Raw genomic sequence first — 15,318 nt, forward strand, 5'->3', positions numbered from 1 at the left:
TTACATGCAAGAGTTTGTCTTATAATGTGTTCCTTTCTTTTGATATCTGTGTCTGAAACATATTAAAACCTATTGAAAAGACGAAGTGTTTTGGTCATATTTGTAACTGAGTGGTCCAGTCTTATGATTACATCTGAAATTACATCTGAATTTACACCTGATTACATCTGAAATTACACCTTAGATGCTGCTTCAAGAACTGGCTGCTGGAGATGGTGTTGTAATGGCATTCGATAATGTCCTGCAGAAATTGCTGGAAGAATATGGCAGTGATGACACAAGAAATGTGAAAGAAACCACGGAGTACTTAAAAACATCATGGATCAATCTAAAACAAAGGTATTGCTGAGGCCTTGACAGGTGTATGTGTGAAAATTGTCAAGTTGAGAATTTGATTGCTTTGGCCTTCTCATGGAAGCATGTAGAAGATGTCCCTACTGGATGCATATTTTATTATTTTTTTTAAAAATATTATGCTGTACCAAGTTAGTATTATCACACTTAATATAGTGTGATACGTTAGCTAATTGAATTTCTGCCATGGAGTATTTCCTTGAGTAAGTCTAAACCTTGACAGTGATCATTTTATGAGTTCTGATTTTCTTATGCCTCTCAGCATTGCCTAGAGTACATTTGGTGGTACTCTGATGGTAAGGAACACTTTGGTATTATGGCACCTCAGGGTAACATTATCCCTAATAGTGAAACATGTGCTGTGTGGCCAGGTTATCCTCATTTGAGGCTGAGAATACATGGATCCACACTAGACTCCTGAAATATACTAAGTGTATATTGGGCTCCAACTCATTTATTATCTTTTCTTTCCGTTACTCTGTCTTGTCAGTATGTTTGGAGCAGTCTAAAATAGCATGTATTTATAAGAGAAATTTTTCAGTCACTTGAACATCTAGAATTTGAGGCAGCGTTAACAGTGGTTAGCATCTCTTTAAGGCTGCATGTTTATATTCATCTTCAGTAAAAGAAAGTGTGTACTTCCTGCATAGTACTGGGAATACCTGTGTCGAAATGAAATTATGGCTTCACACACATCTTATATATTCAGATGCAAATGCCTGAAAGCTAATTTGATATCAAAACCACATTTATTTTGCAGTGAATAAAATAGAACACTTTATTATACATATTACTGGTAATGAATTATAGCCAAATGTTTAGTAACAGTTTGATCTGGATGTATTTTGTACATTTTTAAAATGTCATTTTTAGTTAGAATCTATATTGTAAATTTTGGGAAACTCAAAGAAAATTATGAGGCAGTTCATGAACATGAATATGTTGCTCTGTCTCCCTTGGATTCTGGAGAAAATAAAAACAAGTGTAGGAAATACAAAACTCTGAAGTGGTTAAAGCAGAATATAGTTGCAATATTGATCTTTCTAGCATTTTAGAACACCTGCTTTTCTTTTGTTGTGACAGATAATTTGGGCATAGTAAGGATTCTAAAACTAAGGCGGGAAAGAAGGGGAATTAAAAGCATCTTTAAAGTACAAACTTACATTCTGGGGATGTAATGTAAAGCATGGTAATTATGGTTAACAGTACTGTATTGTGTATTTGAAAGTTACTAAGTCTTAAAAGTTCCCATCACAAGAAAAATCTGTAACTATGTGTGGCCATGAATGTTAACTAAACCTGCTATGCAAATCATTTTGCAATATATACATGTATCAGATCATGGTAAGCGAATATAGTTGCATACGTCAATTGTATCTCAGATAGAAACCCCAAACATAACACTGAAAGAGATCATCCTTAAGCCTACTTCGCCTGTGTTTCCAAATATTCCATCTGTAAGAATTATGACTTTGTTTATATTGTAAACAATACCGGAAAAATTGATCACTTTGGAATGTGTGGCCTGCTTTATTTAGCAACTCCAGTTCTTTTTTTTGCTTTTACTTTGTAAATATTTTAAGACAGCCTACAGCAGTAGTTAGATTAGATGGAAGAGGCAATTAAAAATGAATTATATTCCAAGGTGATCTTTCATTTATCAAAGCTGAGACGACCACAGTGTTCCAGTTTCATAGTAGTTAACAAGTCATTCTCTTTATTTTCTTTCTGCATTTCTGGGGGAAATAAATAAACATGTTAATATTTAGATATGATTTAGATATATTATTATCTATAAAGCAAAGAAAATACAACAAAATTGTGGCTCACAGAATCCCAGCATGAATAATAGCTCTAGTGCTAGGATTTTCTCTTTTAAACAGAATGATATTTACAATTTTTAGCTGTTTAATTGGAGATGTCTCTAGAATATAGAAATCTTTCCTTGCCTTCTTAAGTATAGTACGTGAACCTATATTAAACATTTTTTGAATTCTTGGCATTATTGTTATGAAGATAGAATTAAGGAACTGTAAAAGCTGTACGTGACCTTATAGTTCACTTAAACTGGTGTTTCTTAACCTTTTTGTCATTTTAGTGATAGTGAAGTCGCTCAGTCGTGTCCGAGTCTTTGCGACCCCATGGACAGTAGCCAACCAAGCTCCTCTGTCCATGGAATTTTCCAGGCAAGAATACTGGAGTGGGTTGCCATTTCCTTCTCCAGGAGATCTTCCTGACCCAGGGATCGAACCCAGGGCTCCCACACTGTAGGCAGACGCTTTACCGTCTGAGCCACCGGGGAAGGTCATCATCCCCCTAAAAGAACATTTTTAGTTTCCTGCTCCCAGAACATTGTAATACTGTGATCTGTCTTGGTACTTTATAGTTATATGATTTCTTCCTAAAAAGAGTCAGTTTTTCTCACTCCCTTTACCACCTCACCCCACCAAAAAACCATTTATCTCTTCCATTGAGAATACTTGGTTTCCTGTAATGCTCTTAGGCTCAGAGAAGGTAAATGACATGTTCAAAGGCACAGAGCAGAGCCAAGATGACATTTTTCTAAACTGAATTGTGACACTGCTCTCCATGTTCTGAAGAATTGGTAGCAAATTTATTCAGGTTGCTATGCTTTGTGAGATTCTGTGCTTTGTTTTTCGTGTATAAATTTTGTTGGGCATCTCCTCATGGTCAGGCTCTGTGCTAAGCTCTTCCCCTGTATTATTTTATCCTCACAACAACCACAAGAGATAGGCAGAATTTTCATCAATGTTGTCAATGAATAAACTGAAGCAGAGAGAAGTTAAACAAGACCTAAGATCACACAGCTCATATGGACAGAGCTGAGCCTGGAATCCAAATCTTTTTGCCTATGCTGTCAGGCTCTTACCTTCCTTTTAAAGTAGTTTTATTTTTCTTCTTTGTTATCAGAACTTTATGCTGTTGCTGATGACGGCTCTGTGTACCCATCTCTTGGATCTTTGGCATTCCAGTTACTGGTTCTTATCTATGTTGAGTTTAGAAACCTGATCTGATTAAAGATACGGGAGCATCTGCTATGAATAAATGTAACTCTCTTCCAGAACGTGGCCATTGTGCCTATTGTAGTGGCCGTGGAACAGCCTTATACTGTGGTTTTTCCCTTATTGTCCAGCCATATTCTGAATGTACATCATTGTCAGCCAGATTCTGGAGGGGTGAAAGGTTGTTAGATTGCCATGGAACACTGTTATTGCGGCATAATATGTGAAGTTTAATATCAGCTTTCAAAGGAAATGTTTTGTCTGAATTGCAGTTTGACTAAGTAATTTGGCCATTCACAGTTACAGGTCCACAGTCCCTTATCTGTCATAGCAAAATCCAATAGGCTCTGATAACAGAATGCTTTGAATTGACATGAGGCTATTTATTATAGTCTTTATTTATCCTGCTTAGTGCAAATAACTTTGTTCCTAGCTGCAGAAATATTAATGTGTTTGCTACTTCAGACTGTAGTTGGGGTTAATATGCAGTTTAGATACATTCATAATGATTTCCTAATGTACAAAAAATTCTTAGTTCTTAAACATAGCTGGCTCTCGATATTTTGGATTCTGTAACCAACAGGTCTGTGTCTAACATTTTAAACTAATTGAAAAACCTTGTGCTTAGTTGTGTCCAACTCTTTGTGACCCCATGGACTGTATCCTGCCAGGGTCCTCTGCCCGTGGAATTTCCCAGGCAAGAATACTGGAGTGGGTTGCCACTTCCTACTCTAGGGGATCTTTCCTACTCAGGGATCTGACCTGTGTCTCCTGCATTGGCAGGTGGATTCTTTACCACTTAGGGCCACCTGGGAAGCCTAGGACATATCTTGACTACCATTCTTTTCACCAGTGAATTTTTTTTTCTTACATTTCTTAATGCCCATTAACAAATTCTATAGCGCACATTGAGATAATGATAGTTGAAAGTTACTAACAGTAACTTTTGGAGTGTAGTTGCCTCAGTTGGATCTGAAATGTTATTTTAACCCTGGAGTGCATATATTCATGTATATGTGTATGTATATACACATACACAGACACTTGCACACATACATGTGCACACAGTTATTTATCCTGAAATATTGTGAGGGAAATGAGACAGTATAACTTTATGTTATAAAGAATAAATGATCCTATAGATCATTAATTACTGGATATTTTTCTCTTTGTCCTCATTCCCTGGAAGCCAGCTTTTGCTGCCTACTTTAAGGCATTTCTTGGTTTGTGTAGGCAGGACAAAAAGCACACTGGCTATGGTATATAATAGTCCTTGATTGACATCACTACTTTATTCACTTATTTGTGTGAACTTTGACCAAGTTATTTCAGTTTACTGAGTTTCAGTTACTTGCTTCTTGTTGTTGTTCGTTGTTCTAGTCACTAAATTATATCTGACTCTTTGTGTCCGCATGGACTGTAGCCCGCCAGCCTGCTCTGTTCATGGGATTTTTCCAGGCAAGAATACTGGAGTGGGTTCCTCCTCCAGGGACTCTTCCCAACTCAGATATCAAACCTGCATCTCCTGCATTGGCAGGTAGATTCTTTACCACTGAGTCCATGAAGGAAGCCCTGACTTGTACAGAACACAATATCTAATGAGTGAGACTATTGTGAAGATCAAAAATTATGTATAAAAGTTCCCTGTACATGGTACATGCTCAACAAAAGATTACCCCAAATTATTATCATCTGCTCTGTTATACTGTGTCTTCCTTGTAAATCCATTGGCCTTCAGTCTGTTTGACAGTACTGTCTGTGGTTAAATGAGCGGAAGGCTGAGTCATCCTCAGTTGTTTGTCTATAGTCATTTTGAATAGTCTCTGCTTTAATTAGTGACAAAATAGTTGATGATCTGATTTACTGAGTACAGTATAGATTTTCTAAATGTTTATTAACAGATGGAACTTTTAGAAAATGCAGCTTTCTTGGTTGGAGTCCTTGTCTGTTCAGTCTGCTATAACAAACACTACGGATTGGATGGCTTATAAACTACAGAAATGGAAGTCTGAGATCAGGGTGCCAGCGTGGTTGGGTGGGGACCCTCCTCTGGACAGACTTCCTGTTCCCCCATGTGGCAGGAGGGAGAAGAGTACTCTCTCAGGCTTCTTTTATAAGACCATTAATCTCATTCATGGTGGCTCTGCCCTCATGACCTAATTGTCTCTCAAAGCCCTCAGTTCAGTTCAGTTCAGTTCAGTTGCTCAGTCATGTCTGACTCTTTGCGACCCCATGGACTGTAGCCTTTCAGGTTCCTCTATCCATTGGGATTCTCCAGGCAAGGATACTGGAGTGGTCTCCTCCAGGGGATCTTCCCATCCCAGGAATGGAACCCAGGTCTCCCTCATTGCAGGTGGATTCTTTACTGTCTGAGCCACCAGGGAAGCCCAGCAGTGTAGCAAAAAGAATATTTAAAGAAAGAATGGAGAGAAGAAAATGTTTCTAGCAAGGAATGATCCATTGTGTTTCATTAAACTGAGAAATCCAAAAAGATGACGTAACACTATTCCTGGAATTCCACATCTTGGAGATTCTTGTTAGTTTGAAAAGTACAATTTCAAGGAGTGATGCAGTAGAAGCTAGAGAGTTAGGTGAAGTTGAGGAAGTAGAAACAATTTGTGGGACCATCTATAGTGAAGTTTGTTGTTAAGAGATTAGGTACTACCTGGAAGGCAATGAAGGGTAGAGAGAACTGAGTAACTTTTCTTTAAAATGGAGAAAAATAAAGCATGTGAATGTGCTCATGGGGTTGATCTAGTACAGTTATGATTCAAGACTGAGGAGAGAAAGGAAGAGGAAAGAGGTCCTTCTGTTGATAAGAAGGCGAGATCTGTAGAATTGAGTTTGGTAAGAGCTGGGATGCTTTTTCCATTATGACAGAAAGGCAGTGAGAAGATGAATGCAGATGTCCATGGCCTGGAGCTTTAGTGGTGGGAAGTTGAAAGATTCTTAGTGCAATGACGTCTGCTTTCTTTATGATCCATGAGGCATCCTCTTAGTGAGGTTGGAGGTGGGACTTCGAGAAGTTTGAAGAAAGAGGATCATTTGTAAAATCAGTCTAGGTGGATGGGACAGATAGCTTCCCAAGGGAACTTCAGTGCTGGGCAGTGCTGGGTCCCTGTTTGTGATCTCTAATACATTTAAAGGGAAGATAGTCCTGTTGTAGTGCTCTTTAGCAATGTGTATCTACTTGGAGGTAAGTCAAAAGAATGCAGATGAAACACAGAGAGGGAGTGGGGGAGAGGAAGGTATTTGTAAGGGAGTGGAGACTGGGACCTTCTAGTCCATAATGGTGTCTATCATGTCCCTTTCTCTGCGGGGTGAAGTCCCTCACTGGAGCCTGTGGCTTGTTAAGCAGATCTTGAGTTCAATTTCAGACTCTACTTCATTGCTGAGGCAGCGAGCAGTGTCTATGTGCCATTTCCATGGACATGGAGGTTAGCATATGAACACAGTGGAGAATGTCTTCTGCTTTGAAGGAGTGAGATTTTGTCTGGAAGATAGGAGAACAATGGCTTGGAAAGCAACCATGCGAAGGAGGCAGACCCTCATGTGAATGCTTTACCCCAGGCATATAAGGTTCCAGAGAAAAAAGAAAAAGCTTTTTAAAAGTTCAGATAAATTCATGGCCTTACGGAAACCATTTTCAGTTGACAAGGTGAAGGGATTAATCTGAGGAGTCTGCCAGTAGTAGGATAGGTTTCCAGGTTTAATGGAAGAAGGGTTTTGAGGGTAGATTGGGGAAGGTGTGGAGTAGTGTTGAGGTATGGTTCAGTATTGGCTGGCTAATGAAGATCAAATATTTTGTAGTGACTTAGTGAAATTAAATTCTTAGCAGCCAAAGATGGACAAGCTCTATACAGTCAGCAAAAACAAGCCTGGTAGCTGACTGTGGCTCAGATCATGAACTCCTTATTGCCAAATTCAGACTTAAATTGAAGAAAGTATGGAAAACCACTAGACCATTCAGGTATGACCTAAATCAAATTCCTTATGATTATACAGTGGAAGCGAGAAATAGATTTAAGGGACTAGATCTGATAGACAGAGTGCCTAATGAACTATGGACGGAGGTTTGTGACATTGTACAGGAGACAGGGATCAAGACCATCCCCATGGAAAAGAAATGCAAAAAAGCAAAATGGCTGTCTGGGGAGGCCTTACAAATAGCTGTGAAAAGAAGAGAAGCAAAAAGCAAAGGAGAAAAGGAAAGATATAAGCATCTGAATGTAGAGTTCCAAAGAATAGCAAGGAGAGATAAGAAAGCCTTCCTCAGCAATCAGTGCCAAGAAATAGAGGAAAACAACAGAATGGGAAAGACTAGAGATCTCTTCAAGAAAATTAGAGATACCAAGGGAACATTTCATGCAAAGATGGGCTCGATAAAGGACAGAAATGGTATGGACTTAACAGAAGCAGAAGATATTAAGAAGGGGTAGCAAGAATACACAGAAGAACTGTACAAAAACAATTTTCACGACCCAAATAATCACGATGGTGTGATCACTGACCTAGAGCCAGACATCCTGGAATGTGAAGTCAAGTGGGCCTTAGGAAGCATCACTACAAACAAAGCTAGTGGACGTGATGGAATTCCAGTTGAGCTATTTCAAATCCTGAAAGGTGATGCTGTGAAAGTGCTGCACTCAATATATGAACAAATGTGGAAAACTCAGCAGTGGCCACAGGACTGGAAAAGGTCAGTTTTCATTCCAGTCCCAAAGAAAGGCAATGCCAAAGAATGCTTAAAATACCGCACAATTGCACGCATCTCACATGCTAGTAAAGTAATGCTCAAAATTCTCCAAGCCAGGCTTCAGCAATACGTAAACTGTGAACTTCCAGATGTTCAAGCTGGTTTTGGAAAAGGCAGAGGAATCAGAGATCAAATTGCCAACATCCGTTGGATCATGGAAAAAGCAAGAGAGTTCCAGAAAAACATCTATTTCTGCTTTATTGACTATGCCAAAGCCTTTGATTGTGTGGATCACAATAAACTGTGGAAAATTCTGAAAGAGATGGGAATACCAGACCACCTGACCTGCCTCTTGAGAAATTTGTATTTAAGTCAGGAAGCAACAGTTAGAACTGGACATGGAACAACAGACTGGTTCCAAATAGGAAAAGGAGTACGTCAAGGCTGTATATTGTCACCCTGTTTATTTAACTTCTATGCAGAGTACATCATGAGAAATGCTGGGCTGGAAGAAACACACGCTGGAATCAAGATTGCCGGGAGAAGTATCAATAACCTCAGATATGCAGATGACACCACCTTTATGGCAGAGTGAAGAGGAACCAAAAAGCCTCTTGATGAAAGTGAAAGAGGAGAGTGAAAAAGTTGGCTTAAAACTCAACATTTAGAAAGCTAAGATCATGGCATCTGGTCCCATCACTTCATGGGAAATAGATGGGGAAACAGTGGAAACAGTGTCAGACTTTATTTTTCTGGGCTCCAAAATCACTGCAGATGGTGACTGCAGCCATGAAATTCAAAGACGCTTACTCCTTGGAAGGAAAGTTATGACCAACCTAGATAGCATATTCAAAAGCAGAGACATTACTTTGCCAACAAAGGTCTGTCTACTCAAGGCTGTGGTTTTTCCATTGGTCACATATGGATGTGAGAGTTGGACTGTGAAGAAGGCTGAGCGCCGAAGAATTGATGCTTTTGAACTGTGGTGTTGGAGAAGACTCTTGAGAGTCCCTTGGACTGCAAGGAGATCCAACCAGTCCATCCTAAAGGAGATCAGGCCTGGGTGTTCATTGGAAGGACTGATTTTGAAGCTGAAACTCCAATACTTTGGCCACCTCATGCAAAGAGTTGACTCATTAGAGAAGACCCTGATGCTGGGAGGGATTGGGGGCAGGAGGAGAAGGGGACGACAGAGGATGAGATGGCTGGATGGCATCACCGACTCGATGGACATGAGTTTGGGTAAACTCCGGGAGTTGGTGATGGACAGGGAGGCCTGGCGTGCTGTGATTCATGGGGTCACAAAGAGTTGGACACTACTCAGCGACTGAACTGAATTGACTTAGTGCAAAGGGAAATAGGATGTGGTGTTCTGAATCCTCTGGAGAAGGCAATGGCAACCCACTGCAGTACTCTTTCCTGGAAAATCCCATGGACGGAGGAGGCTGGTGGGCTGCAGTCCATGGGGTCGTGAAGAGTTGGACATTACTGAAGCGACTTAGCAGCAGCAGCAGCAGTGCTGAATCCTCACAGGGAAATAGTTCTGTCTTGAATATTTATGCAGTGGGAATGGGGAACTTCTCTTAAGCTTCCAAGTGATGTGGCATTGGCATCTTAGAACAATGTCCTTAAATTCAGTGGAGTGAATTTTTAAGTGTTTGATGAGAACCCAATATTTAGGTAACAAAGATTGGTCACAAAATGCCATAGAGGGTTGGGAATGTCTCCAGTGACTAATTCATCGTCAAATCCACTGCATTTCCTCACTGCATTAAAGCATGCTTTTAATATATTTCCTAGTTAAATGATATTTTATACACCAAAGGACAAATTACCTTGTGAAGGTACTCATTGGAAAGCTTAAGGAATTGTTTCATTGCAAGTTTTATACATGCCACTCAAACTACTGATGCTACTACTTTCCACTGTAGAAGAGAAAAATGTATTTAAATCTCATGTGACTGTAAAGGTCGCCTTTAAAGTATACCAAAATTTAGCAAGACACATCTCTAGATTTGCTAAGACATTCTTTTCCATTGAAGTCTTTAAAAAAACAAAAGATTCACCTATTTACGTTCAGACATTCTTTAGACTAATGATAAGCACGTGCATATTAAACAATATTATATCTTATAGATTAAAAAATGAGGTATTATTTAACATTTAAAATCACATTTTAAAAAAGTCAGTTATGTGGGTGACCATGTTTTGTAATGCTGCAAAATGACTGTAAGCTATTTTGTAGCATATCAGCTAGTTGCTTGTATAACAGACTTTTCTTTAAAAAATAAGCATTTGCATTTTAAAAATCCCAGTTCCTTTTAATATGAACCTTATAAATTGGTCACCCATGCATTCCATAAATCTTTTATGGTAAGTTATTATACTTTTGTTCTGTACCATTTCTTCCTCTAAAGAATTCTATAATCTGTTACTTCTGTGTGAACAAAAACTTTTTATTTCTGCTAAAATTATCCTTCTAAACATCAAAACTTGTGTATTTTAGATTTTCAGCCTATCTTTATGCTTTATGATTTGTGGATTTTGAAAGATTAAAAAAAAAACCTTCTGTATCTTTATCTAGTAGCCACAATTTCCTGAACTTAAAACTATTTCCGATTCATTGCCAGTGTTCCTTCTGCTATACCCTCTCATTTACATTTCTCAGAACTTCCTCCAGCTCTGTTCTGATCTTTCTTGAGATGTAGCAACCAGGAGTGCCAGATAGGAGCTCTGCATTGAGAATCGTGGCCTAGTGTAAATTCAGTGCTGGATGTGATGTTAGGACTGAATCTTGCACATTAGTGCTTCCTGACCTCTTTGCTGTCTGCACCACATATCCATTCCCATCAGTAACATTTTATTTACATGCAGTGATTCTTCATGAAGCTGAATTTGAGACTAGGGATGGAGTGAGAATGGATAAACTCTTGCAGTGGGTTTTATAATCTCTGGTGGCCTTTGCAGTTTTCAAAGGACCCCTAGAGATTCTGATTCTGACATGAGCCCTTTACTCAACTAGCCCAAGCTCCATAGAAAATTGGAGATTGAGTGGTTTACCCCAAAGCATATATCTAGTAAATAGCAGAGGTGGTAAAATTAGGTGGTTTCCTTCTGAGAACAGTGTACAAATGGTAGTAAAAGTAACTTAGCCTATGTCCTGTAGTGTGCATACAGACTCCTGGGCCTCTAATTTTAGTGACTTTTTTTGCCTTATGGTATTATGATAAATGATGTGAAATTCCTTGAAAATAAGTAAAAGATTCTTGTAGTATTTTGTAGTGTCCAGTGTAACTTTTCTAGACATTTTAAAAAAAGAATGAAATGAGTGATGTGGAGAACTGATACCTTTGAGCTATGCTCTGTTAGAAATATCATATGAACTTATATTAGTTTCAAAAATAAGACTATAATATAAATACTGTGATTGTGATTTTAAAATGTGTATTTATTATAATAACATGAAGATAATTTGGACTTCTGTACACAGAATTTAGTTTTCTGTGTATTCACTATTTTTAGTAGTTGGTTATGATCATGGTAAGAAAATATGACACCAGATATTTGTGAATTTAAAAAATCCCCCAGGACATTTATTATTAAAGTGCACATTTGCATCCTATAAATAAAATTAATTTCCTAGTATTTCACCAAATTAGGGAAAATCTTTTAAGCCACTGTATTTGTGGTGATTTGTTGTTACAGTAGCAATGACCTGCTAATAGCCAGCATTAAAGAAACTGTGGGAATGAGATACCATAGGTTTGGAAGGTGTCTGTACCCGGTTCTGAAAGGGAAGTAGAAATTAACCAGGCGGAAAGGGAAAAGTCAGTGGGAGGAGGGAGGAGTAAAGAAGGATATTTAAAGTAAAAAATAAAGCTCTAAATGTGAAATAGCAACCACTTTGAGGGTTAGTCATTGGTTCATTTTTGTAGGTAGATAAAGCATGAGGCTTGGAGTGATTAAATAATCTTAGGAGAAGTAAGCAAGGCTCAGACCATGGAAAACCTAGGTGCCAAGTGGACTTTATGATGAAAATTATGTGGGAGGAGGTGGGCACTGCCCTAGCTTTTACAGCTAGTTAGTGGTGGAGCCATATCTGCCTTGATTCAAAACCTGTATTCTTTTTACTGTCAGTTCAGTTCAGTTCTTTTTGCTTTAGTAACCGACAAAGTAGATGTCTCTTAACCATTGCCTAAAAGTTATTTTGCAGCAATTTCCTACAAAGTGAATATATTTAAAGGACAATCTCTTTTTCCACTGATGACTAGTAGATAATTTGACAGTTATATAGTAAATGCCCTAGTTTCTGAATTCAGAATGTTCTGCTGGTTACCAGAGTGTGCTGCTGGTATTAATGCAGCTCAGTGGATCCAGTACTGTCTAAGGTCAAGTGCTTATGATCCTCTTACCTCCCTTTTCCTTTGAAGCATCATTTTATACTTTTCACCTCCCCTGCTAGGCTAGTCCTTCATGCTTGTTAAGTATATAAATGACTCTTATATAGAGACTCTCTGAGTTCACCCATGAGGTTCTTAGACGTTTGTGTCCTCTTCCTTCTTCCCTAGTCTGGGCATTCTTAGGATTTAATAGAGCTAATCTGTAATGATGTGATTTTTACATTAGCTGTTTGCCACATAACCTGTTATGTACATGTTATGTACATCTTTATTCTTAAGAATATAGGACACTTATTATGTAAAATGAAAGTGTTTGACTTCACTAAATTTTATAACTACTAAATTTTATGTGTTCTTAAAATAAGAATAGTCTGCTAAATTTATAATGACTAAATTTTGTATGAATGTTCTTAAAATTAGAATCATTTGCTCGTGGTTGATTACTTGTGCATGTGTACTCCTTTAATTCTGATACTTTTTTTGGTGCAGCCTTTGGCTATTCTTAGTATTTTTTTTTAGTTGATGTTTTAATAATTGAAAATATGGGCAGGGTTAGGTGGAAGACTAAACACCATCACCACCAACCACACAAATTCTGGTGGATAACTTCTAAATATTAAAAAGAAATACATGCATATGATTAAAAATTCTTTAAAAATTGAAAGATTTATAATACAGTAATCCCCTCCAAACAAATGAGTTCTGTTCTGAGAGCATGTTCATAAGCCCAATTTGCTTGTTAATTCCAATGAAGTTAGTGTAGGTACCTAACTAACCCAATCAGCTATATAGTACTATATTGTAATAGGTTTAAAACACTTTCCCCACAAATAATACATAAAAAACAAGCAAACACAAAAAATAGACACTTTTAATTTTACTGTACAGTACCTTGAAAAGTTGAGTAGTCCCAGCTACATCACTGCCTCTTGTGTGCTTGTTTCCAGTCATTCTGGGCTTGAAATAAAGGTACCATACTACCGTACTCTACACAGCACTGTGCAGTAAAGTACATAAGAACAGCCACTTGTAGAGGATGCATGCACGCACATGCAAAGTATGCCAGGCATGTGAACTAGCTTTCATGACTAGACATGGAAATGCACATTTGCATCTTTGAAGGTTTGCAACCTGAGGTTCACGTGTAGGGGACTTACAGTGGTTCTCTCAGTACTCACCACAGCCCTCTCCCTAGGGGCAACATTTTTCCTCTCCTTGCTTGATCATGTTAATTCTATTTTTAATTTTTTGAGGACTTGCCATATTGTTTTCCATAGTGTCTGTATCGTCTTATCATTGAATTTTTAGAGAAGCAGATATTCAATGTTGACAGTATTATGTCTGTCTAAGCATCATTAACAGCCATGCACTGACATTTACTATAATTTTGTTTCTTTCTTTATTTTACCTGAAATTAATAACTGCCTTGTTTTTATATACTTAGTTTTCTTTGCACCTATTGCTAATTCTTCCCACATTTTCCATGGCCTGACAGTACAATTTCCTACAAGGTCAATCACATTAAGCAGTCTATCACTTCTAATAATTTTTCTTGCAGACATCTCTTCTGGAGACAGTTTTCAAAGCCTGGTGCACAGGCATTATCCTAGGGATTTTCTGTGTTTTCCTCATAGGATCTCATGGAGTTTTTTGTTTATTTGTTTTTGTCCTTTTTTTTTTTTCTGTTAGGATGTGAAGTTGATTTTAATGTCATACTAATGTAAAGAGAGTGCAGACCTCAACATATTTGACATATGACACATAAGTTAAAATTACAGTACTTTTCACAAGCTTAACCTGTGTACCCATAATAACACCTGGGTTTGTCCACTTTTCAAGACTGTTTTGCTGGAGTATCTTCTTTGTTAATTTTGTCAAATTGAAACGAGAAACAGAGCAGTTGGTATGATGAAGACAGGCTTCATCTGATCCAATTTGAATATATAACCCTTTGTCTGAGATCTCCTTTCACCATTAACGTGAGAACCTGTTTGCTTCTCCATGTGTTGGTTTTCTTGTTTTTATGCTTCTTAATATATTGTCTTCTTTCTGGATTTACAAACTGAATATTCTAGAGGCCTTCACTCTGTAGCTTCTTGAAAAGTGGTATTTGGGAGGTAATTTTGAAGTCCTGTTATAAAAAGATTTTCATTATTTTATAAATGCTATTATAATGCTATAATAGTGACTTACCTGTAGCTCATATGGTAGAGAATATGCCTGCAATGCAGGAGACTTGTGTTTGATCCCTGTGTCAGGAAGATGCCCTGGAGAGAGAAGTGGCTACCCACTCCAGTATTCTTTCCTGGAGAATTCCATGGACAGAGGTGCCTGGTGAACTACAGTCCATGGCATCACTGAACAACTTACACAGAATGCTGTAATAAAGACTCTGAGAAATATGGAGGTGCAAAAGACTGCTTTTGCCTATTGTGTGTTTATGGAACTGGGAGGAAGACAAGAAATCTCTATGATATAGTTAAAGTAAAATGTAAGAGTGAGATAAGATCACAGTCTAAGGGTTTTTTCAGGATACATGTGATAAATTTCTGAAGAGGAGTTTTGACCTTTTATGAACTCTGGGCAAGGAAACCTAATTAGACTGAGATGTTTTGGAGGAAGTAGTCCTTAACCCTTAAAGGACTGGAAGGATTTTGATAGGTGAAGATAGTCAGAAGGACATATATTTTTTCAAATTAGTTTATTTATTTTAATTGGAGGCTAATTACTTTACAATATTATGGTGGTTTTTGCCATACATTGACATGAATCAGCCATGGGTATACATGTGTACCCCATCCTGAACCCCCTCTCTCATATCCCTCCCCATCCCATCCCTCAGGGT

General features: G+C 38.0%; 1 protein-coding gene across 1 annotated transcript in view; it reads left to right on the top strand.

Moving 5' to 3' along the window:
- The window catches only part of UTRN (utrophin), a 556,038-nt gene that overhangs the window by 277,416 nt on the left and 263,304 nt on the right, over nucleotides 1–15,318 (top strand). Inside the window, 1 exon segment of the mRNA XM_070376815.1 lies at nucleotides 185–339. Within this exon segment, the coding sequence (XP_070232916.1) occupies nucleotides 185–339 (155 nt within the window).

The sequence above is a fragment of the Bos mutus genome, chromosome 9 (assembly GCF_027580195.1).
Source record: "Bos mutus isolate GX-2022 chromosome 9, NWIPB_WYAK_1.1, whole genome shotgun sequence".
NCBI classification, from domain to species: Eukaryota; Metazoa; Chordata; class Mammalia; order Artiodactyla; family Bovidae; genus Bos; species Bos mutus.